A 24,251-nucleotide genomic window follows, 5' to 3' on the forward strand; every position below is an offset into this window, starting at 1 on the left:
TACTGAATGGCAGCACCTACTTTCCAACTGCTGTCTTAAGGTAAAGGGTTCCCTTGTAATTCATTGCTAATTGTAAAAATAAACAGGTATTTTACTCCGTACCTACAAAGAATGTTTGTGTAGTTTCTTGCACTTTAGTAGCACGTTTACAATTTGAGCAGATTAAATAATAATTTGTGTAAATATATTATGTCAAACAGTTGATTCTGAGATGATTTAAAGTCAGTTTACTACATTTCATACAATGGAACAGTAATATAGTTAAGCTTAAAGCCATAACGAAGGCTCTTTAAAAGGCTTGGCCAAGAAAAATAAATAACTTTTCAAACTTTTAATTAATATTTGAAAATTATAGTTTATAATCCATTGTGGTAAATATAAAATAAAAATCTCTACAAAGTTTCAAATGTACAACTGTGTTAAATGAAGTCACTCACCCATGTAGATAATAAATGAGCCAGGTAGATAAAAAAGTGAGCGGATTGCAAGAACCTCCAAGTAGAATCTATATATATTAAAATAAAATGTTATAGTTTGCTTTTTTAAAAACAACCTTTATTGTGAAGGAATAATTAAATGTTTTACCTAGTCCCTTTAAACATCCTTCCTTTTTATTTCTGCTATGGTGTGTGCTTATGCTAACAGAGGGCTCTTCTTCTATTTCAAAATCCATGGATAGTTTAAAAGCACCTTAAACATAAAAAGACCAAAAAAAAAGTCAACTGTACAATTTTCTCAAAATAAACCAGTCCCAAAAGTAAATAAAATGAACGCTGCTATTTATTGTTGGACTTGAATCCTGGAGCTCCAAACCAAACTACCCACATGGAATGCAAAATGTGAAGAGGAGGCTCAGTACCACCTTCTCAGCAACAGTTGGAGATGGACAATAAATGTTGGCCCTGCCAGTGGTGTTCACATCGCATGAACAAATCGAAGAAGAAAACTGGGAGCTCAATGATATCAATGTGGACTTCACAAGCTTCAAAATCTCCCCCTCCCCCACAGTATCCTAAAACCAGCCCAGCTTGTCCCCTCCCCCTACTGCATCCCAAAACCAGCCCAGCTCGTCCCCACCTCCCTAACCTGTTCTTCCTCTCACCTATCCCCTACTCCCACCTCTAGCCGCACCTCCATTTCCTACCTACTAACCTCATCCCACCTCCTTGACCTGTCCGTCCTCCCGGACTGACCTATCCCCTCCCCACCTATACACTCCTCTCCACCTATCTTCTCCTCTATCCATCTTCGGTCCACCTCCCCCTCTCTCACTATTTATTTCAGAACCCTCTCCCCATCCCCCTCTCTGATGAAAGGTCTAGGCCCGAAATGTCAGCTTTTGTGCTCCTGAGATGCTGCTTGACCTGCTGTGTTCATCCAGCTCCACACTTTGTTATCTTGGATTCTCCAGCATCTGCAGTTCCCATCATCTCTGAGAAAATTGGGAGCAATTAATTCACAATTTCCAGATGTCAATTTTATTTTATCTGATGCTGCAAAATTAAAGTATGCTTATCCATTAATAAGGCATATCATTATTGTCTTGGAGCATTTAAATTGTAGTTTACCGAATATTTGGTATAATTCTTGTTTGGTTTTGATAGTCCTGGGATATCCTGGGATTATTTAAAGTTCATCAAAGATAAATGGCCCAACAAGTTACAAAGTGTTAGTTTCCTCCCATGTAGCGATAAGTAATCAAAAAGACGAATGAAATGTTGGCCTTTATCTGTTTTTTTAAATTGACATAAAATAAATTTTAGTTGATTGTGGTAACTAGAAATATGGAATAAAGGTGCACAAATGGAGTTGAGGTACACATCAAGCTGATCTGACTCAAGAGACTGAAATGTCTACTCATGTTCTATTACGATATGTAATTACATTTTTTTTAAAATTGGTGTTGCAACTTATAAACCTCAAAATGTCATCAGATTTTATTGGCTTATCTACTAGCATTTCAATAAATAATATATTAGTGAGATTAAATGCCCTAAATATTTTGATCTGCATTTGGTAATCAGGCAATGCAATTTACATGACTGTTTTAAGTTGAGTGCAGTACTAACACTTAAGGTAGATTGGAACTGATGTTTGGAAGAGAAACAGGAAGCTGTCGATTGAAGCACTCCTTAATGAGCTGACGTAGACAATTTTAGGGCGTTTCTCCTTGTCAAGAACACAATTAGGATATACCATTAGGAGAGAAATAAAAGATTTCAAAGAAGCAAAGATATGTGGCAAATGCAAAATAATATAGCTCAGTGTACGTAATGCAAGTTGTGAGGAGTCCCAAGGGGAAGGACTACATGCTTAGAGAAATAAGTTTCAGGTCGTAGGTGCACAAAAATATGAGCTCAAATATATAACTTAGTGAGCTAACAGACAGTTTTAAGTAAGATTGATTGGACAAAAGCTAACTGGGAAGTAAATCATCGCAGACAGCAAAATGCAAACAGAAACAGATATAGGCCATGAGACCCCTTGAATGTACTCTGCCATTCAATGGGAACGTGACTAATATGCTTGTGATCCAAATACCACATTTCCATCTATACCCTTTCCTTCCCTTGCCTAACAAGAACCTACCTGTCTAAAATACTTAATGACCCCACCTGAAATTGCCCTTTGAGACAGAAAGTTCCAAAGTTGCATATCCCTCTGAGAAGAAAGATTTCTACTCATCTCTGTCCTAAGCGTAAACGCTACTTCTGCAGCATCCTTTCCAGACGCGAGCAGAATATCCACCTTGACAAGGGAATTCAGGATCTCACAAATTTCAGTCAAGTCACCCTTCATCTTCTAAACTCAAGCAGAAACAAGATAGCAAGACTAATCTATCCTCATAAGACAACCCATTGATTACAAATATCAATCTAATAAACTTCCTGTTAACCTTCCTCAATGCTTTTCTGAAATGAGATCACAACTGCACATAATATTCGAGATAAGGCCTCACCAATGCCCTGGAGAACTAAACCACAATACTTTTGCTTTTATGTTCCAGGGTCCAGACGTGAAACATCAGCCTTCCTGCTCCTCTGATGCTGCTTGGCCTGCTGCGTTCATCCGCTTTTACACCTTGTTATCGCAGATTCTCCAGCATCAACAGGTCCTAATCTCTGGTATTCCATTAGCCTTCTTTATGTTTCACAGATAGTATGAATTGCAAATGCTAGAGAATCTGAGATACCAAGGTGTAGAGGTGGATGAACACAGCAGGTCAAGCAGCATCAGAGGAGCAGGAAAGCTGTCTTTCAGGCCAAAACTCTTTTTCAGAAAATTCTTCAGAAGAAGGGTCTTGGCCCGAAACGTCAGCTTTCCTGCTCCTCTGATGCTGCTTGGCCTGCTGTGTTCATCCACCTCTACACCTTGTTATCTCAGCCTTCTTTATGTTTTGTACTTGCATACTAACATTTTGTGACTCATGGACTAGGGCACTTAGATCCCTCTGCAGCTCAGCATTCATTCTCCATTGAAGTAATATTCTGCTTTTATTTTATTCTTCCCGCCGAATTGAGCAACTTCACATTTTCCCACATTATGTTCTATCAGCCTGATTTTTGTCCACTAAATCAACCCTTCTATATCTGTCTGCAAACTACCTATGCCTTCTTCATAACTTTGTTTCCTACTTCTCTTTATGTGTTTGGAAATTTATGCTTTGCCCCACTCATCTAAGTAATTGATGAAAATTGTAAGAAGTTGAGGCCAGCACAGACCCCTGTGGAATACTATTCGTCATATCCTGCCAATAAGAGAAAGACCCATTTAAATGTTTTCTGCTAGCCAGCTGATTTTCTAGCATACTATGATGTTACAACTTATACTTTGAACTTCAATTTTCCACAGTAACCTTTGATATGTGACCTTATCAAATGCCTTCTGGAAATCCAATTACAGCACTTCTACAGGCTCCCCTTTATACACAGCACATGAAACTCCTTCAAAGTATTCTAATAAATTGATGAAACTTGATATCCCTTTCACAAAACCTTGTTGGCGCTCAAAGATGATGGGAACTGCAGATGCTGGAGAATCCAAGATAACAAAGTGTGAAGCTGGATGAACACAGCAGGCCAAGCAGCATCTTAGGAGCACAAAAGCTGATGTTTCGGGCCTAGACCCTTCTGGGCTGTCTGATTACCTCAAATTAAATTGTCTTGTTATAATGTCTTTAACAAAAGATTCTAATATCTTTCATTACACAAATTCCAGTTTTCTCTCTCCCTCCCTTCTTGAATAAAGAGTTTATGTTTGCTACTTTCTTGAATGATTAAAAATTACTGAATTGAAGGAATTTTTGACAATTAAACCAACGTATTATTAAGAAACTTCTTCAGCTGGAGGAAGGTTAATACATGAAACTCATTACCACAGAAGGCTATGGAGGCCAAAACATTGGGTGCATTTAAGACAGAGAAAGAAAGGTTCTTGATTGATAAGGGGGTCAAAGGTTACGGGGAGAAGGCGGGTTGAGAATCATATTAGCAATGATCAAATGGCTGAATAGATTTGATGGGATGAATGGCCTAATTGTGTTCCGACACCTTATGGTCTTAAGATCACAGGATGAAGTCCAACAGGATGCAGGAGTTGTCAGCCCTTACCTCCAAAAATTTATTCAGGACCACTTCCCTGCTGACTGTAATTTTACTGAGTTCTGAAGAAATATCATTTGACTCAAAATGTTAACAATGTTTCTGTCTTCACAGAAGCTACCAGACTGATGAGTTTGTCCTAAACTTAATGCTTTTATTTTAGATTTCTAGCATCTGCTATATTCTACTTTAGTTCTTCAAAGAAACTTATTGCATCTTCAAAAGAAACTGAGGGTATGTCTGAGCACTAAATTTGTCAGAGTAAAAGCACACAACTCAGTGAATTTTGTTCATTAAGTATTTGTGCAAATGTATGTATTGTTACAACCTTCCGGTTAATTTTCTTCCTTAAGGTCTATTTTTTGCAATAAAGCCTTTTCTTTTTAAGTTGAGCTATTATGTAGCTAGGCAAATCAAGTGACTAAAGATGTTTCTGAACCAAGTATTCTGCTTGCAGGTTACTGTCATTTGATTCCATTCAAATCATGAAACTGGCTTTACTTTGAAATTAGATTTACATTCACCCTCACTATAGCCTTCCTGCCCAAATGCTTGCTTTAGTGCAACTTGTGCCAGTGGTTTCTGAAAATCAACAGTATAAGCTAAAACATTTATTTAAAATGTTAAGGATGAAATTTGACAAGTGAAGCATAATTTCCATCTACTGACATACAGTTTACTATTGACAATGTCAACAAAATCAGCTGCAAGTTATGACTTTGGGCTGCTGGAGGCAGCACATGTCTGTCAAAATCTGTAGAAAAAAAATGCAAATCAAAATCCAGCTGGAGACACGATTTTAGATTTTTACAAGCTGGACACCAAACATTCTCGCAGCCACATCCTTGAGGGCGAGCCAACCAAATACTGGCTGGCCTGTCAGATTTTTCCCTACCAAATACTTTGCCCTCTGATGTAATGTAAATCTAGTCCATTGTAAACATTGTTCGACCTGACTGACAGTTCAGACAACTGTGAAAGTAAATAGAAATAGAAAGAATTTAAGTGATACCAGAAGATCGATTTTTTTGTCAATAATTAGCAGACCGAACAGCTTCACTACTCACTCAGCATAAAAGATCACTATCAGTTACAAGCTCCGGGGGAGTAGGACAGGCGCCACCACAGAGAAACACTTGTATCGCAAGCCAAAAAGCTCAAGTCGGTCACAGGCTGGTTTGTGCGTTTTTTTTCGAAAGGGTTTTGGCCTTTGATTTCTAACAATACTTTGTGGACCAACGTTTGAAGCATGGACACCTCAAACTCCAATTATGCTCCTCCAGAAATTCTTCAGGCAAAATAGACACATGCATGGCCTTCTATTGTTAGTGTGAAACAATGAAGGCAAACCGAGTTACCAGAGTTTAAATATTGAGTATAAGCGGCTAGTTACTCATTTTTGATGAGGCAATGGTCTCAGAACCATGAAAACTACTCAGGCATATCGTCAGAGGTTAGTTTCAGGTCATTTGGGCTGAAACCGGGTTCAACAACATGTGCATAGTATCATATGCCAAGTCTTAGCCTTTAGAAAGAGTACGGAAGAGGTTTACCAGGATATTACCACAGATGACAGACTTCAGTTACAAGATGTTGGAGTTGTAAAGAATGTTCTGTTTAGAATTGAGGAGCTTAGGAGGCACCAACCTGTTCCTTCAGGTGGAATGGGTCAAAACCAAGTGTTTGAGTACATGTTGCTGATTACAAAATGACTTAAAACCCAAAAGAGCTTCAGATGCTGCAAATCAGGAAAAACAGAAGTTGCTGGATTAGCTCAGCAGGTCTGGCAGCATCTGAAGGGAAAATCAGAGTTAACATTTCGGGACTGGTAACCCTTCCTCAGAACTGGAAGGAACCCCGTTCTGAAGGTCATCGGACCCGAAATGGGCCCTCACAGTGGTATTATTATTTAAGACTAGGAAACAATTCAAGGTAAGTTTTTTTTTAAAAGAATTATTTATATTGTAATGAACCAGGAAGTACTTAATTGTTTCTGGGTGTGTATTTGTGAAGGTTTGGAGTTGCCAGTGTTGTCACATCCTCAGGGAGCCAGAGAAATAAGTGACCTATCCACCCTGGGCTGTGACGGACAGGGGTCAGCAACTGAGGTGCCAATGGGTGTGCTGCATGACAGAGAGCTGCAGCATATATTTTTAAAAAAGCCAAGCTCTGAGTCATCCCATGTACCACGCTGCAGCCATACGTCTCCAGGAGCCTTGGCAGTGACATAAAAGACTGTTCACCAGATCACCAAAGCACCCAGAAACTTGAAGTGACTATCCACCAGCATTCTCCTGTATTTTGCAAGAAGGTGAGTTCTGTTCAGCTGTACTGATTTTTCACCTCATCTTCTAATAAGCTGGTAACCAAATTATCCTTCATCAATGTCCTGTTTGCAGGCCACTCATGCCCAGATGTGTCATCATTTGCTGACCGCAACTTTGTACTGGCCTTGAAGATATCTAAAGTGTCAGAATCTGAGTTAGTGGCTGATGATCAGATCAAGTGATAAGCCTCTTCATCAAAACTGTGTTCTTCTTTTTGAACATTGGAACATTGAGCCTGTTCTGTCATTCAACAAGATCATGGCTGATTTTTTTTGTGTTTTAATTACCCGATAATCTTTAGTTTCTCTGCCTAATGAGAATTTATTCATCTCTCATCCACAAAGCAAAACATCCTTTCCACATCCACCTTGTCATTTTATACATTTCAATCAAGTTGTCCCCCTCGCTCTTCTGAATTCCAATGGAAACAAGCCCAGCCTATCTAACCTATCCTTGGAAGATAACAAGTGGCAATCTAATTAGCCTCCTCTGAATGGCCTCCGACTCAATTACATGTTTCCTTAAAAAGACGACTAAAACCACACATGGTATTCAAGACATGGTCTGTATCACTGTAACACAACATCCTTACTATCGTAAGGAATGTTCCATTCCTCTTGTTCCAAAGGATAGGATTCCATTTGTTGGCATAATCATTTGCTGTCCCTAACTACTCACTCTTTGTAACTCATGCAATAGAATGCCAAAATTCCTCTTGGAATTAGCTTGGATTTCGGCTCTCAATATACATTTAAATACACTCTACAATTCCATTCTTCCTGTCAAATTGAGTAGATTTTTGATATTTGACCACTTACTCAACCCATCTCTATCTTTTTTAAGAGATAGATGAACTGCGGATGCTGGAGAATCTGAGGTAACAAGGTGTAGAGCTGGATGAACACGCAGGCTAAGCAGCATCAGAGGAGCAGGAAAGCTGACGTTTCAGGCCTAGACCCTTCATCAGAAATGGAGGAGGGGATGCCAGTTCTGAAATAAATAGGGAGACGGGGGAGGCAGATAGAAGATGGACGGAGGAGTAGATAGGTGGAGAGGAGACAGACAGGTCAAAGAAGCGGGGTTGGAGCCAGTGGAGGTGATTGTAGGTGGGAGGTGGGGAGGGGATAAGTCAGTCCAGACAGGTCAAGGGGGCGGGATGAGGTAGGTAGGAGATGGGGGCGGTGCTTGAGGTGGGAGGAGGGGATAGGTGGGAGGAAGAACAGGGGAGGGAGGCGGGAACGAGCTGGGCTGGTTTTGGGATGCGGTAGGGGAAGGGGAGGATTTTGAAGCTTAGGAAGTCCACATTGATACCGCTGGACTGCAGGGTTCCCAAGCGGAAAATGAGATGCTGTTCCTGCAACCTTCGGGTGGCACCGTTGTGGCACTGCAGGAGACCCAGGATGGACCTGTCATCTGCGGAATGGGAGGGGCAGTTGAAATGGTTCATGACTGGAAGGTGCAGTTGTTTAGTGTGAACCGAGCGTAGGTTTTCTGCAAAGCGGTCCCCAAGCCTCCCCTTGGTTTCCCCGATGTCGAGGAGGCCACAAAAGGAACAGCAGATGCAGCATACCACATTAGCAGATGTACAGGTGAACATCTGCTTGATGTGGAAAGTCTTCTTGGGGCCTGGGATGGGGGTGAGGGGGGAAGTGTGGGGGCAGGTGTAGCACTTCCTGCGGTTGTAGGGAAAAGTGCCAAGTGTGGTGGGGCTGGAGGTGATTGTGGAGAGGACAAGGGAGTCACAGAGAGAGTGGTCCCTCTGGAAAGCAGACAAGGGTGGGGAGGGAAAAACGTCTTTGGTGGTGGGGTCGGATCGCAGACGGTGGAAGTATTGGAGGATGATGTGTTGGATCCGGAGGTTGGTGGGGTGGTATGTGAGGACGAGGGGGATTCTGTTTCGGTTGTTATTGCGGGGAGGGGGTATGAGGGATGAGTTGCGGAAAATGCAGGAGACACAGTCAAGGGTGTTCTCGACCATGGGTGGGGGGGTGGGGGGGCCAAGTTGCGGGCGGTCCTTGAAAAATGAAGACATCTGAGATGTACGGGAGTGGAATGCCTCATCCTGGGAACAGATGCGGCGGAGGCGAAGGAATTGGGAATAGGGGATGGCATTTTTGCAGGAAGGCAGGAGGGAGGAGTGATCTAGGTAGCTGTAGGACTTGGTGGGTTTGAAATGGATATCGGTTTCTAGGTGGTTGCCAGAGATGGAAACAGAGAGGTCCAGGAAGGACAGTGAGGATTCAGAAATGGTCCAGGTGTTTCAATTTTACCAGAAATCAGCTCTTGTGAGGTCCAGCAAAATGTCTCATGCTATTCTCTGCAACTCACCTAATTAGCTGTGCACCATGCCTCTAGAAAACCCCACTTACCTTTTCTTCTCTCTCGCCAGAGTCAGAAGTACTTGACATTGCTGGGACCTCCGGGATTCGGAGCGCTGGCACCATTTTTAAATCTCATCCATGTGCCATGTATCCATGCTGCCAGCCAGGAGCTGCCATGCAGTGGGCGGAGAACAAAAGAGAAATACTTGCAGGGCGCAAAAGCATTAGTAACAGCCATGATACATTTGTTGATCCAGCATTATGTTCACATTTGGTATGGCTGACACTTCATTGCAAATGGAACACTTGTAAATATATTGCTGTTGTATCATTAGTGTCCTTAGTGTCATCACGTCTTAGAGTCCTGTCCTCTTTCCCCAGTATATTTTTCAAGGACCGCCCGCAACTTGCACCCCCCCACCACCCATGGTCGAGAACACCCTTGACTGTGTCTCCTGCATTTCCCGCAACTCATCCCTCAGACCCCCTCCCCGCAATAACAACCGAAACAGAATCCCCCTCGTCCTCACATACCACCCCACCAACCTCCGGATCCAACACATCATCCTCCGATACTTCCCCAGCTAGTATCCTTTCATTTATTCAATGAAAGACAATCATATTTTAGAAAACTAATATCTTCCCTTTGTTCAATGGGAGATGATCACATTTTGGAAAACTTTCAAATGGCTGAAAATATTCCGTTTTAATTAGCAACAGCAAAAGTGAAGATGAATGAACAAAAGGACACAGCATTTGAATCTGGGGAAAGACAGGGACCATTTGCCTGTCGAACAGCAAAAAGTTTACAGTCAATGTGTGATTACTGCACCCAGTTCATGTCTATTGAAACTTGGTGTCAATTAAATCCTGTTTGGGTTGTGGTGCCTCACACTGATTGTAATGTTCCTCCCGCTCAGTGTCTTCATCTTTTTTCTTGGAAGACAGCTGCTGCTCTCCCAGCTCCTCAAAGTCCATAACAGCTCCTTTTTTCCTGCTCCAGGAGTATAAAGTACAAGATGCTAGAATTGTATGGTGTACTCTTTCAGTGGTGTATTACTCCCTCCTAGAACAATCCAAATATTGGAACCTTATCTTCAACAGACCTATCAGCTGCTCCCCAATGGCTGTGACTGAAGAATAGGTTGCACTGTATCAACATTTGGATTAAGTCAGTGGTTTGCATAATTTCATGTTGGAGAAGGTGGTCCTTGTCTCTGAGTAACCATTGTTGTATTGTATCCAGTCCCGAAGCGAAGCTGGGACATGAGAATTCTCAAAGATATATTACCTTGTGCATAATTCTAAGATGTAGTACTGGTGATCACCAATGACTGGCACACGGATAGAATGGAAGCCTTTTCTGTTCATAATGAGCTGTGTTGATATGGTGCTCTCAATGCAATGTGATCCACGGTCTCCTGCATCCAGCTATATTCGGTCCAACTTGTCCACGCTGACCAAATATCCTAAATTAATTAGTACTATTTGCCAACTTTGGGCCCATATACTTCTAAACCCTTCTTATTCATGTTCCCATCCAGAAGCCTTTTAAATGATGTTCTTGTACCAGCCTCTACCACTTACTCTGGCAGCTCATTCCGATCATGCACCAAATTCTGTATGAAAAATCTTTCCCCTCTCACCTTAAACCTATGCCGTCTAGTTTTAGACTCCCCCATCTGCAGCCTCCAACTTCCCAAGGAAAATATCCCCAGTCTATTCAGCCTCCCACTATAGCTCAAACCTTCCAACCTGGCAACATCCTTCTAAATCCCTTCTGAGCCCTTTCAGGTTTCACAACATCCCTCCTATTGCAGAGAGATTAGAATTGCATGCAGTATTCCAAAAGTGGCCAAACCAATGTCCTGTACAGTCGCAACATGACACCCCAACTCCTATACTCCATGCACTGACCAATAAAGACAAGCATACTAATGGCTTCTTCACTATTCTATCTACCTGAAACTTTACTTTCAAGAAATTATGAACCTGCACTTCAAGGTCTCTTTGTTCAGTGACACCTCCCCAGGACCTTACCGTTAAGTGTATAAGTCTTGTCCTCATTTGCCTTTCTAAAATGCAGCACCCCATGTTTATCTAAATTCAACTCCACCTGCCACTCCTCAGCCCAGTGGCCCATCTGATCAAGATCCTGTTGTACTCTGAGGTAACCTTTTTCGCTGTCCACTACACCTCCAATTTGGTGTCATCTGCAAACTTACTAACCATACCTCCAATGTTCACATGCAAATCATTTATATAAATGACAAAAACCAGTGGACCCAGCACCAATGCCTGTGGTATACCGTTGGTGACAGGCCTCCAGTCTGAAGAGCAATCCTCCACCCTTCAAGCCAGTTCTGTATCCAAACGTCTAGATCTCCCTATATTACTAAAGTCCATATAGATCACGTCCACCACTCTGCCCTCATCAATCCTCTTTGTTACCTCTTCAAAACAGTCAATCAAATTGCTGAGATATGATTTCCCATGCACAAAGCCATGTTGACTATCCCTAATTAGTCCCTGCCTTTCCAAATACATGAAATTTCTGTCCCTCAGGAGTCCCTCCAACAACATGCCCACCACTAATGTCAGGCTCACCGGTCTATAGTTCCCTGGCTTTTCTTTCCCACCTTTCTTAAATCGTAGCACCAGGTTAGCCAACCTCCAGTCATCTGGCATCTCACTTGTGGCTATCGACGATACAAATACCTCAGCAAGTAGCCTGGCAATCATTTCCCTAACCTCCCACAGGGTTCCAGGGTACACTTGATTAGGTCCCAGGGATTTATCCACATTTATGCATATTAAGCATCCAGCACCTCATCCTCTGAATTATGAACGTGTTTCAAGATGTTGCTATTTATTTTAGGTGACTTTTGCTTGTGCGACCTCAGATGCAATTTTTCGAGAAGAATAGAAAGATCAACTTCAGCACTGAAAGCTTCATTTGCCATCATAAAGTCTAAACGGGAGAAACATTGTCACTCACCATACACAAGAATATGGAGACGTGTGTTTCACCAAGCTAGATCTGAGACAAATCCTCCTTCTATCTGATCAATTGATACGGAAAACGTCTTAAAATGGCTTGTATGTACTATGCTGACCTTATTGAAGATAACTGAAAAAAAAATTTGATTTTTAATGAGATTAGCAAGAACTCTAATTTAAAATGACATGTAAATAGGCAAAAATAATCCGAAACATGAAAAAGAAATTTGCCATATCAAACTTATTACATTTCAATTGTTCAAGCAAAATAATTTGAATCATGTGCTGCTACACCACCTATGGAAAAATTAATCTTGTAGCACTGAATTTGTTACCCAAGAATATATAATTTAGCCTCCTTGATGCAATATATTCTAGGAAGCAACTCATTACTGCAATGGTTTACTATAATATTAGAGCACCACAGAACAAGAAACAAGATAATGTTTATTTACCTCTCAAATTTTGACAATTTTGCTGTAAAACTGAAAAGTATAACATGTTGGTAATTACATAATTGAGAACACACACAATAAAATGCAATACAATCTACTGCAGTAGCTAAAAAATAAATTCTTACTAAATGAGTAAACTCACAATGAACTGATGCAGGGATTTCCTTCTCAAATAGATTAGCATCCAAAAAATTCCACTGGAGGTCTCACTGATACTGCTCTAACTGATGGGATTCATTGAGTAGCTCATACCAGAAAATCAAGCTCAAAAAGTGGTTCTCACATATACTGGGAAAAGTCCTATGAAAATAGCATAGTCAACTTTGAGGCAACAGAATTCTACACAAACAAATTTTATAATATTAAATACTAAAATTACACTCCATTCACATTTTTTATTTAAGTATAAAGTACTTGGACTTCTAGAATGGTCAAGTGAGTTTATCTAATAAATAGCTAACACAACTAAGTCAGCTTTCAGACAATTAATATCTTTTCTTGAACTGCAGACTAAGAGATTCTTCCTCCAGTCACAGAACACGTGAGGCCAGGTTTTGATACACATTCCTAACTGACCTTGAGAAACAGGTGGTGAGCTACCTGAACCATTACAGCCTAAGCAACAATATATGTCCAAGTCAGAAGTGTGACTTGCAAAGTAACGTGCAGATGAACTCTTTATTACCCATACCCCCGCTGCCACCAACCACAACCTCTCATATGTCTACTGCTCTTTCCTTTCAAGTAAAGGTCACAGGTTTGGGAGTTGCTGTCACTAAAAAGTGCCTTGATGAGCTACACAAACATGTTCAGATGGTACTCAGTGCAGCAATTTTATGCCATGATTGGGGGAATTAATGTTTAAGGAGATGGCTGGGATGCTTAGCTGTATCTTAGATAATGTCAAGTTTCCTCAGTGTTAGTGAAGGTGCACCCATCTGTATACATGGAGGATATTCCATCACAGTCCTAACTGGCTCCTTGTAGATGATGGTGAGCTTTGAGGAGGTGGTGAGCTACCTGCTTCAGAATTTGTGGCCTCTGGACTCCTGCTCTTGAACCCACTGCACTTAGATGGCTGGACCAATTCGGTTTCTAGTCATGGTGACACCCAGAATGTTGGTAGTAGGCGCTTCAATGGTGATAATGGTAACTGTAATCAACGGGAGATGGATAGACTGTCAATTACTGATGATGGTCAATGCCTGGCACTTTTGTGTGAAGAAATTTTTTTGCCCATGTCTTGCTGCAAATTAACATGGACTGCTTCTGCGTTTGAGGAGTCATGGATAGAAATGACAGCCATGCAAGCATCCTCACTTCCAACCTCATGATGGAAGGAGAGTAATTGACGAGGCAGTTAACTGTAGCTGAAATTAGGATACCGTCCTAAGGAACTCACTGCATTTGGTTTGTCAAATTGTTTGACCTTCAGCAGCTACAACCATCTTTCTTTGTACTAGGTTTGATTCAACCAATGGAGATCTCCATTGCCTTTTAATTTACGAAATCAGCTACAGTTACATAACTGAAACAAAATTATGGCATTAGATGATAAATTTTAGATGTATTGTGACCAACCTTTTAACTATAACGATACATTTTAGTTCATGATCATACTACCATATACATTACTAAAAGAAAGGATTGGTATATTTTCTGTAGGAATTAAAGGCAGACATTTTAATCAAAATTTCTCAAACAACAATTGTTGTCCAAGAGCTGTCCAAGATTAATTTCACACCAAAGTCTGTAACGGTACATAATATTATTCAATTTAGAGAGCTTTGTTAGAAAATTGTATCAATAATTATGATTTTTATAACACATTTTGTGAAGGATGATGGTAAGGTTACGGAGGGGTACGTTGATAATCTAGGTTATGTAGATATTAAGGGGGTGATGCTGTTGGGTGTCTTGAAAAAATATTAAGGGAGATAAGTTCCCAGGGCCCAATGCGATCTATCCCAAGGTAGCATTGTTGGTAGGTATCAATGCCACTAGTTGCTGAGTGATTTTATCATATGTTGAATCGGTGTCCATGTACACAGATCCTTGAAAGTTGCCACCCAGGTTGACAGGGCTGTTAAGAAGGCATACAGTGTTTTCGTTTTTATTAATAGAGGGATCGAGTTCCGGAACCAAGAGGTTATGGTGAAGCTGTACAAAACTCTGGTGCGGCCGCACTTGGAGTATTGCGTGCAGTTCTGGTCACCACATTATAAGAAGGATGTGGAAGCTTTGGAAAGGGTGCAGAGGAGATTTACTAGGATGTTGCCTGGTATGGAGGGAAGGTCTTACGAGGAAAGGCTGAGGGACTTGAGGCTGTTTTCATTAGAAAGAAGAAGGTTGAGAGGTGATTTAATTGAAACAATTAAAATAATCAGAGGGTTAGACAGGCTGGATAGGGAGACCCTTTTTCCTAGGATGCTGACGGCGAGCATGGGGGGCATAGCTTTAAATTGAGGTGTGAAAGATATAGGACAGATGTCAGAGGTAGTTTCTTTACTCAGAGTAGTAAGGGAATGGAACGCTTTGCCTGCAACGATAGTAGATTCACCAACTTTAGGTACATTTAGGTCTTCATTGGATAGGCATATGGACGTACATGGAATAGTGTAGGTTAGATGGGCTTCAGATCAGTATGACAGGCCGGCACAACATCGAGGGTCGAAGGGCCTGTGCTGTGCTGTAATGTTCTATGTTCTATGAATCAGCTACTGGCGTGGTCCAATTTCAGAAGGGCATTCTACAACAATCCTAGGATTTCAGAAGTATGTTTTAAATAATTCAGTTGTATATCCTAAACTCAGTGTGCAGCCCACTCTAATATGGTGAGCAGCCTATTTCTGACACAAAGAAATATGCAGATGATGTGTACTGCATTGTACACAATTCTAGGCTTTTATTTGCTGAAGTAGGACATTGCAGCCCAAAGCAGCTTTGCAATGTAATTTCTGGATGGTACAAATGGAATGCTGAATTCCTCTTTGATGGCCATCCCTAGTGTATTTACAAATTCAATTTTTTTTAAGAAAGTGGATATCGTGGAAACAGGACTTTCAGCCCATCAAGTCCGCACCGACCCTCCGAACAGCATCCCACCCAATCCCTGTATTCCTGCATTTCCCATGGCTAACCCACCTAGCCTGCACATCCCTGGACACTATAGGATAACTTAGCATGGGAAATCCACGTAATCAGCACATCTTTCCACTGTCAGAGGAAACTGCAGCACCCTGAGGAAACCCATGAAGACACGGGGAGAACGTGCAAACTCTATGCAAACAATCGCCTGAGGGTGAAATGAAACCTGGGCGCCTGGAGCGGTGAGGCAGCAGTGCTAACCATTTAGCCAGTATGGCATCTGGGACTTAGTACCTCATATCAATGTCAGCTATTCAAGACGCAGGTGGTCATCTGAGCTTTCTTTACTGATGTCATTAATGATCTGTGCCTCTTAGCATCTGTAAAACTGGCAGCTTTGCTATACGATACTGACAACTGGTAATGGGCATATATAACCCAAGCAGCTTGATTCATCTTATGTAAATAGGCATTGGATTACTCAACACTTAACAAATAAAAACCTCTTCGTTTCATCTGTGGATACATGCAATAAGAATCAGCAACTGTACAAAGCCCACAACATACTGTACCAGCCTGCCTTCAAGCAGTAGATCTCATATTATCCATGCTCAGTAACTCACTGTTAAATTATTAGATTCAGTAATGCTGTCCTAGCTGGCACCATCTTCAAGCGATGTGAAGTGACATTTCCGAGTATTGGATCATTCCACTAAGTTGGTGATCTTTCTGGAAAAATAAAATACACCATGAGTATCTGGCAATTTATACATATTACCATTTCAAGACATACAATCACAATTTGAGAAAATGAATTCAGTTTTAAAAAATCAGAAAACAGAATAACTAATTTCAGTAGAAATTACAACAAAACTGCTAAGTGTTGTAAAAGCCCAACACTTCCTTCTAGGAATGGGCAATAATTACCAGCCTTATCAGGAATACCCAGATTGTGAGAAATATTTTCTGTACGTAAAAATATTTGCTCTGCAAGGAATGGAAATGAAAATAATTGCCACAATAACTTTATGTGATCTTTCATGTTATATAGTAGGAGTATTACTATTTTTGCAAACTTCCATGTGGTTTATATCACTTCCCAGGCTTTGGTGCCCATATTGGCCTGCTTACTGAAGATAAGGAGTTAGTTATTGACAATCCCAAGACAGTAGTGTCTTTTAAAGGGTAGTCTGTGTAAAGGATAGCACTACTTATTTGAAATATAATTTAGCAGAGAAAATGTAAGTTATGGAACACATTTATAACTGCGGATCTAGAAGAATGAGACACAATGTCATGCAGGTTGAAGATGGAGAAGGAGTAAACACCATATGTACTCAGTTCTAACTATGTACAGGAAGAATGGACTGTTCATAAACATACTATTTTCTTTGTAACAGCTAAGAAAAATGTTAATATATTCCACATGTAGGAAGTTACTGGGTAAATTCAACTTAACAATACTTTCATGTGAAGCTATGTTGACTAATATAGCTAATTGCTGCAAGTTCTTTGCGTAGGTGTTTCCACCAATGTTAGACAATTAGCATTGAAATCCAATACTGCCATGTCAAGTAATTGACACACATATCATAATGTGGCAGTGCAAGAAACAGGAGTTAACCTCATTGTCTACTTGTATACTTTTCTTCAAGTTAGATATAGTTTTCCATATATCGTTCCAAATATCTTGGATTGTTAAGACAGTGACTTCAAGAGTTATACTTTGACAACTGTTGAACCAAGCGAACTCCTGCTGATCCATGAAGGGAAACTAGCTGTCAACAATAATATGATAAACCTCATCAATAATGTTATTTTTCGATATATTGTTCCTTCCATTAACATTCTAATTTGTATTCTTCAGCTGAATTGGTAAACACAAGTCATTCATCGAACCTGGTTATTAAGGAGTAATTTTCACTTGATTCAGCACCATTAATGCAACCTTTTATGACAGATTGTTCAATTATCCATCAGCTGTAACACAGAATGTGCAGCATGTGTACTGTGGTTCCAGTAGATATAACAAAAAAAATTAATATGCAAAGGTTAAGCACAGAGACACTGGACAAATGTTGGGTTATTCTGCAAACAGCATGTTTTTTGAAATGCTGTTTACATTTGGTACAGCAAATCTACCTTTGCATGATCTCCAACACCTGCAAGTTATTTAACCATTTGGATTGACTATGTACATATCAGGATGCTTGCTCAATCTCAAAAGTACAGAAGCCTGTATATGATTGTTGAATTTACAGGAGAAGCTCACTGGGAATGACTGCACAGTAAACTATGACAACAAGAAAATCACCACTGTTAAGGGCAGATTATTGCCAGAAGTAACACAACCAACCTGTGACAATAACATGGTATTATACTGTACCCATATGTTCAAGGCACTGCATGTGGTTCCATGCAAATACTGGATAAAGAACATTAGCTTTTCAGCCTTAATTTATAACACTCTAGGCTTTATTACCCATAGGATAAATAGCGTTTACTCATTACTGAAACAGGGTAGACCATGAAATCTCAGAGGAAACAGTCTTTTGACAGTTGGCACTCTGCCTTCTCGGGTAGACTAACTAAACACATGACACCAAGAGATTTGAGATTTAATTAATGATCCTGGAAATATTCACCTTCTTAAATATCTACAACAGTGTGCAGATTTTGCAGGGGAAGTTAATTACAAACTGTCAATGTTTGCCATCTTTACCCCTCTGAAATAAAGCAGAAGTTCGAGATGGCAGACAAGCACAGAAATTACAATCTATCGGTTAAGGCTCTGTTATCAACTGTGCTCTAGATTGCACCCCGACCCAGAGTTGTAAATCATTAAATCAGCGAGAATTTCAACTTCCCAGCACTCATGTTGCCATTGGAAACACCTTAAAAATTTGCATCTCAAACGCAACTGGATTTGTAAAGTGATGTGATTAATGATAAACTGTCCTTGAAAAAATAATTTTATAATTGTGCAAGGCTATTGAGTAATCTGTGTTTTTAATCAAATACATTTTAGTAAATTTTTTAAAAAACATTTTCACAACATGTTGGCTTTCGCCCTCACCTTGATCTTTCATTTGTTCCATGCAAACTATTTTAAGAGTAGTATTATTTTACTGTAGCTTGTTTCATGTTTGTTTGCCTGTGGTGACACAGGACACAGAATTTATAAGATCAAAGGGTCAGCAAACTGATTCAAATGTTTTGACAAATCTAAGATGGCTGTTACATCTTTGATCAGTTAGAAAGGAGATGAAGGTTTCGACAGATTATTTATGCAAGTCCCAGTATTTCTTTCAAGTCACTGCCCCGAGATAACTAAGGGTTTTAATAGGTGACATGTCAGGTCAAACAATGCATTTTAGAAGTCACCTCTGGTTTAGTGATAAAATCCTTAGTTATCTCGAGGCAGTGACCTGAAAGAAATTTTGGGATTTGCTCATTAATCAGTTGAAACCTTCATCTCCTTTCTAACTGATTAAAGGTGCAACAGCCATCTTAGGTTTGTTCAATACATTTGTATCAGTTCTATGACCCTTCGATTTTTTGCTTGTAAATTCTATATCTGATGTCAACTCTCTCACTAACACCTGAAAAAGGAGCGAGACTCTAAAAGCTTGTGTTTTAAAATAAGCCTGTTGGACGACAACCTGGTGTTGTGGGATTTTTGACCATGTCCATCCTAGTCCAACATCAACGCCCCCACATCATGTTTGCTTGTGAACATTCCTTTGTGATTGCCTGACTAGACAGCCAAGTGTCATCACCCCTGTGACATGCTGGTAAATTCCCTGTAAAAAAAACTGTAATTAATTGCAATATGACCACAAGCTGACAAAGCTGAAATTCTTACTAGAAAAATTATGGAATTCTCACAGTAAAAAGTCAGTGAGGCTTACTCCAAGGTCAACAAACTGCAAACTCAGGGTCATGAAATAATAGCCTTAGGTCTTTCCAAATACACATCCATTGCAACCAAGTACAACAAGCACCCAGGTGTCCACATAAAGCATTTTTAACAAGGTCAAACATAGAATTTGGAAGAGGCAGGCACTTGTATGTTATTGTCACATTTTACTTAAAATTGACTTCAGAATGTTAAGTAACAGTTTGTATGTGTATTATTGCAGTCCAATTGCATGGATTTAGTAGTGATGATGGGGTGACATGGTGGCTCAGTGGTTAGCACTGCTGCCTCACAGTGCCAGGGATCTGGGCTCAATTCCAGCCTTTGGCAATTGTCTGTGTGGAGTTTGCACATTCTTGCTGCGTCAGCGTGGGTTTTCTCCAGGCACTCTAGTTTCCTCCCACAGTCCAAAGATGAGCAGTTTAAGTAGACTGGCTGTGTTAATTGCCCATAGCACGCAAAGATACGCAGACTAAGAGGTTCAGCTATGGGAAAGGCAGGATTACTAGGAGTGTGGGATACCCTTTGGGGTCAGTGTGGACTCAACAGGTCAAATGCCCCACTTCCACACTATAGGGATTCTATGATATAAAGTATTGCACATTCAACCTAAAACAACATAACTAAGTCAATGATTTTCTTAACAGATTGATAGAGCCTTTAGCGTTTGCAGAAAGTAGGATGATTAACTATAATTGACGACTGTTTGGATATTTTACAAACACAAGCATTTTTGAAGTGCTCTTTGTGCTTGTTCCAGAAAATGTGCTTTTTCAAGATCTCCAGTAGCCCAGGCTAAGACACATTCCAGATTTTTCTGCAAGTCACTTAAACACAAATGTGAATAATGCAAATATGAGGACTTTTGATCATTCACAAAATTACAAAAGCCTGTATGCGATGGTTGAGTGTGCAGGAGCATCTCATTAGTAATGACTGCAAAGTGAACTGTATTCCCAGTGGCAAGAACAAAAAGATATGTCACTATTAAGGGCAGACTACTGACAGCAATTTACTTTCTCTGATGAAGAATTTATTTTATTTTTAATATGCTTTGCTTTTAAAATTGAAGTCTACTTAATTCAAAGATCTTCTCTGAAACCAAGACAACAATGAATAAACTTCTGTTGACCAATACTCTGATATTATAAAACCATATTCCAGATCATCCCTTGATTCTCCGACCTCGACATTCTTGTGGTGTGGTTTTATCACTAAAAAAAGGAAATCATTGAATGGTTCTCTATCATGCCTTTGGAAAATCAATCCAATTATTTCCAATCCACTGATGTTTCCCCATAGATCTGTTATTTTTATTACCTTTAAGTATTTATCCAACACCATTTCAAAAGTTTGAACTTGCTTCCATTGCGCATTTTACGAAATACATTTGAGATCACAACAAGGGATTGTGTGAAACAAATTCCTTCATGTTGCCTCTAGTTCTTTTCTCTAACACCATAAATTGATGTCCCCTGGTTCCCAAACTACCCAGGGCCAAAAATAGAACAAATAGGGAGGAACTATCAAAACGGTTCATAATTTTGAACATCTCCATCAAATCTATTCTTAAGAGATAATGGGAACTGCAGATGCTGGAGATTCCAAGATAATAAAATGTGAGGCTGGATGAACACAGCAGGCCAAGCAGCATCTCAGGAGCACAGGGTCCTGACATCCTTCCTAAGGTATGTTGCCCAGACTGAACTCAATACTGCAGGAGAGATCTACCAATTGTTTTGTGAAAATTTACTACAATTTCTTTGGCTTATGTACTCTATGCCACTATTAAGAAAGTCACGACTCCCATATGGATTTTTAAAATCCTTATCAACATGTCCCACTATGTTCAATGATTTGTGTATACATACAACTAGGTCTTTCTGTTTTTACACTATCAAAATTGTACCATTGGTTTATATTGTCTCTCCTCATTCTTCCTACCAAAATGAATTACTTCACTGTTTGATGTGTTAAATTTCATCTGCTAGGTTTTTAACCATTCTCTAGTTTATGCCCTCCTTAAGTCTGTTATTATCTTCTTCACTGCTTACTAAACATGGAATTTTTTTATCATCTGTAAACTTTGAAATATGCACTATTTACTATGAACTGTGGACCCAATAGTGAATTGTCAGCAATGTAGAAATACCAATACATACTTCCAGCCTGTCTGATAAACAATCATTCACCACAACCTGTCTCTCAGTCATGCTGCCACAGTCTCTTTAATTGGATGAATTTATTTTTTCTTACTGGTCTAAAGTAGAGCACTTTGCCACCTGCCTTTGCAACGTCCATCTGTATTACATCAACCACACTACCCTATTTAACATTCAATAATCTTCATTAAAAGAACTCTATCAAGTTAGTCAATTGGCCTTCAAGAAATATATGCTGACTTTCAAGAATTAGGCCATATTTTTCTTAGTGCCAATAAGCCTTTTCCCTGAATATTGCATCTAATAGGCTCCAGGCTATAAATGTTAGGTTGAAGGGAAGTTCTGTGGCATCACATTAGTGCCTGTATTTCTGAGCCAAAAGGTCCAGGTTCCAGTCCCACCTGCCCTCGAAGGGTCATATCATGTCAGTTGTTTAAAACTGACACAGGGCCTTGTGGTGCAGTGGCAGTAGCCCTAACTCTAAACCAGTAGATAGATTTAAGACCCACTTGCTCTGGAGGCACGTCTTAACATGTCCACACACGTTGATTAAAAATATATCAAAAGTTAGGCTAATTTTTATCTTCCAGGTTATTGTCCCTCCCATTTTTGAAGAGTATATAATTTATAATCCTTCTGCCCTCTGACACAATCAATTGGAAGATTGTTGTCAGAGCCTCCGTAATTTCCACCTTACTTCCATAAGTGGAACACCTACCAATCTGACAGGTGCCTTCTTGACTCTGGCCAACCAATGTTTTTTTTGTTCATCCTATCCAATATCTCTGTCATGTCCTCCTTAATTGTTGTGTAGGCAGCATCCTTTACTTAGTCACACTCCTAGCCGTGGCCAATCAAAAGAATCCTTTTTGATCCTGAAGTGACCCTGCTCCCTTTTACTACATATACATTTATAAAGCATATTGGTTTCCCTTCTATATAACCTCTAATACCGTCTTACAATTTCTCCTTACCACTCATTCCTTTTTTTTCTGAGAACATTTTTGTATTTGTTGTATTTAGCAATTTTACATGTGCCATGATCTGCCTTTATCGGTCTACATTAATATCTCGTTGGTCTTACAAGGTCTAGCTTTGAATTTACTTCCCATCTCATTTACACAATGTCTACTCTGTACCCAAACCTTCTCTATTTAAAGGCCACTATTGTTCAGTTATGTCTTATCTACCAATATTTGATTCCAATTTACCTGAACCAGATCACATCTGAATTGAGCACTCCTCAAGTTAAGTATTTCATTACACTGTATTGGTCTTTATCCTTTTGCACAATTCTAAAACTTGTGAAAGTATGATCATTATTCCCTAAAGGTTTCTCCCCGAAACACGTTCAACTTTGTTCTTCAGAACCAGATCCAGTATTGTTCCTTGATTGAGTTTTTTCTTTCTTATTTCTTGCCCTGTTTTCCTGACGACACGTGGCCAGGAACTTGTAAGATCCCAAATTCTCCCTTTCTTTGAGGCACATCTGCTGTGCCACTGTATTATCGTCCCTGGTAATCTGTGGCCGACAAATTCTTATCATCATAGTCCATACATTTATGTGTATGCATTCATCATAGTCCACCTTGCCTTGACCTCATTTGATCCCATCTATTTCTGAACTATTCTTTATTCTAACGTTATTCGTGTCTCCCAGTCATTTGTGACTCTTACTTTTCTTCTTAAAATGTTCAATTCTGTGCCTGTCTTTCAACTAAATTAGTCTGAAACCTCTTCAGAGCATGTTAACCATGAGCAAGAACTATTATTTTAATTCTTTCAAGGCATAAACTGTTCATCTTGAACTGATTTTGCTTACCCAAAACTTGTACCAATGCTTCACGAATTGGAAGAACTCCAAAATAATGAGTGTTTCCAGTCACTGGTTGACCTGTTTTTATACTACTGAACCTTTACAGTCTCTCCTGTTTGACACAGCAAGTAATCCAAAGATTGCTACTTTTGAGATCCTATTTTATAACTTTCTCCTAAGCTCATGAAATTCTGACCATAGCATCAGAATCCTTTTCCTTCCCATGCCATTGCTTTCCACTTGGATTATGACTTGTTGCTACTCGTCTTTTCCTCTCAAAATTTCCTGCTTTTTCTCAATGATGTCCTTTACACTGACAAGAGGGACCTATCACGCTTTTATAGGCTCATGTTGACAGGTATAAAAAGAAATGATTTGCAGTTATCTAGTTCTTTTCACACACACAGGGCATTCCAAAACACTTTACAGTCAACAAAATACTTTTGAAGGTTAGTCAATACTGTAATGTATGAAACACAGTTGTCAGTTTACACACAAGCTTCCACAAACAGCAATGTGATTATGGGCAGATAATGGAATGGCACGGTGGCTCAATGTTTCGC

The 24,251-nt window shown here is 39.9% G+C and overlaps 1 protein-coding gene across 17 annotated transcripts in view; it reads right to left on the reverse strand.

The window, feature by feature from the left end:
- Positions 1 to 24,251, reverse strand: part of LOC125453882 (solute carrier family 40 member 1-like) — a 131,818-nt gene that overhangs the window by 26,672 nt on the left and 80,895 nt on the right. For 5 of the 17 annotated variants that reach the window (XM_059647237.1, XM_059647229.1, XM_059647239.1 and 2 more), the window contains 6 exons: positions 12,847 to 16,520; positions 12,705 to 12,734; positions 12,248 to 12,379; positions 9,298 to 9,419; positions 586 to 690; positions 438 to 505 (listed from right to left, as the gene is read on the reverse strand). In XM_059647237.1, the coding sequence (XP_059503220.1) occupies positions 438 to 505; positions 586 to 673 (156 nt within the window). In that variant the 5' untranslated portion in view covers positions 674 to 690; positions 9,298 to 9,419; positions 12,248 to 12,379; positions 12,705 to 12,734; positions 12,847 to 16,520. Of the gene's footprint in view, positions 1 to 437; positions 506 to 585; positions 691 to 5,668; positions 8,738 to 9,297; positions 9,420 to 12,247; positions 12,380 to 12,704; positions 12,735 to 12,846; positions 16,521 to 18,147; positions 18,209 to 24,251 lie in introns of those variants that run through there. The other 12 variants (XM_048533982.2, XM_048533977.2, XM_048533981.2 and 9 more) reach the window with 10 other exon arrangements.

This window comes from Stegostoma tigrinum, chromosome 7, assembly GCF_030684315.1.
Source record: "Stegostoma tigrinum isolate sSteTig4 chromosome 7, sSteTig4.hap1, whole genome shotgun sequence".
NCBI classification, from domain to species: domain Eukaryota; kingdom Metazoa; phylum Chordata; class Chondrichthyes; order Orectolobiformes; family Stegostomatidae; genus Stegostoma; species Stegostoma tigrinum.